This window comes from Echinococcus granulosus (genome assembly GCF_000524195.1).
Source record: "Echinococcus granulosus chromosome Unknown EG_S00020, whole genome shotgun sequence".
In the NCBI taxonomy this organism is placed as follows: domain Eukaryota; kingdom Metazoa; phylum Platyhelminthes; class Cestoda; order Cyclophyllidea; family Taeniidae; genus Echinococcus; species Echinococcus granulosus.
In genome coordinates this window covers 1-1,568 of record NW_020170400.1, presented here as the reverse complement: position 1 = coordinate 1,568, position 1,568 = coordinate 1, and the positions used below count along the sequence as shown (strand labels likewise).

The following is a 1,568-nucleotide window of genomic DNA, read 5'->3' as shown; positions in this document are numbered from 1 at the left end:
TTTGCGAATTTAATTTATTCGGTCGTAGTTTAAACACGTCAATACTAGCAAATGAAAGTAAATGTTTAAAGATGCCCCCACTCCTATTTCCGAAAAGGCTCATGAATTTAGGCCCAATTCCTTTGAACGAGTAGTTATTTGCCACTTAAACAAGAAGCATTTTTGGCCAAATTCTATCACATTGGAATTATTTTGATAAAATGAGTGGTTACATTTCTGGTCATTTTTCTGCAAGGTCAAAGCATTCTTTTTAAAAGACCACAAGGTCATTGATACTAACGATTTTGCGCTCTGTTCGCGTATTGTTAGCAGCCGTTCCGATGGTTGCAGAATGTTTGTTTTTAAAAATTAGCAGGAATGCTGGTTGCTTCTTTGCAGCCATTCAGCATCACTGACTTCTGTACACTGAGCGGTATTACTAACGTTGTTCTACCTATTTTTTTTTAAATTGCCACATTGACATTAGGGCTTGAAATAACTTCGCTAGATGCGTTCACGCGACTTACGTGTTTACAATGCCAGATGGCGATCATGGTCTCAGTGACTACCTCACCAATGGTCTGCGCAGTGGACTTTTGAAATGGTGTGAAGTAAACATTTAAAATAATTGACTGCTTGGGGCAAAAACGATGTCTTTTCTTGGGAATTTCTACTGGTCAACGAAAGTCCTGCTTTTGGCAATATAATGAGGTCTCTAATGAAATATTGAATCGTAGATAAACGCAAGAGCTATCGCTGCAGAGCATACGCATTATTTCATCTACCTAAAATAATATTTAAAAAATGGTGGGAATAATTAAATAAAAAATTCGAGCAAATATATGCCCAGAACTTTTAAATTTGTATGGCATGCTTTACAAGCAAAAGGACTTGTGATAGCTAGCGACTGACCTTCTACTGCTTTCATTTGAATTCGACCAAATGAGCAGTTGTTTCTGCTTCATTTCTCAGGACAAGCTTAGCTATATGACACCCGTTCCCAGTTCATGGCGTTTATTTCCAATAATATGTTAGATTCAACACTTTTGTTTGCATGTGTCACTCTCTATCCAAATTTAATTACTCTTCCAATTATTGCAATCCAGCTTTGCATCATTTCATGTTAGTATAGAAGAATGAAATGCATCCCCTAAGACATTGATTGCTTCAGATAAGCCTCTTGGGCGTTTTATCAGCTCTCAAACGATAGACGGAGATGGAAGGTTTGATAGGCCGTGATTGGATTCACCGGTAGAATTGGTGATAAGATGAAATGAGTGATGAACACAAGAGTGGCCCATGATACTCATTAACAAAAATTTCATTAAATCCACGCTTAGGTAGTGGAAGTTGGTCTGAGAAAGTCACAGCTGTTGAAGACGGTGTTAATGATAAGGATGAGAGGGAAACGCGAATATGGAGAACCTTGGTTTGCAACTCTGGCTCAGTCATCCACATTTGCATTGAATGCTGTTAGAGAAATCTCATTTATGGGTACCGACCTCAGCGCACCACTTATACTCCTATTGTGCTTGTCACGATGGAGGAATAAATGCTAATAAATTTCAAGTAAAATAAAAAAAGTGCTA

General features: G+C 37.9%; 1 protein-coding gene across 1 annotated transcript; it reads left to right on the top strand. All coding sequences in view use genetic code 11, as the record gives it.

The window, feature by feature from the left end:
* Positions 1-515: 515 nt before the first annotated feature.
* EGR_03666 (hypothetical protein) lies at positions 516-1,456 on the top strand (the record flags this gene model as incomplete). Its single annotated transcript, XM_024492915.1, has 2 exons — positions 516-558; positions 1,320-1,456. 2 exons carry the CDS (start codon positions 516-518, stop codon positions 1,454-1,456), a joined length of 180 nt encoding a protein of 59 aa, XP_024352572.1.
* Positions 1,457-1,568: the final 112 nt, after the last annotated feature.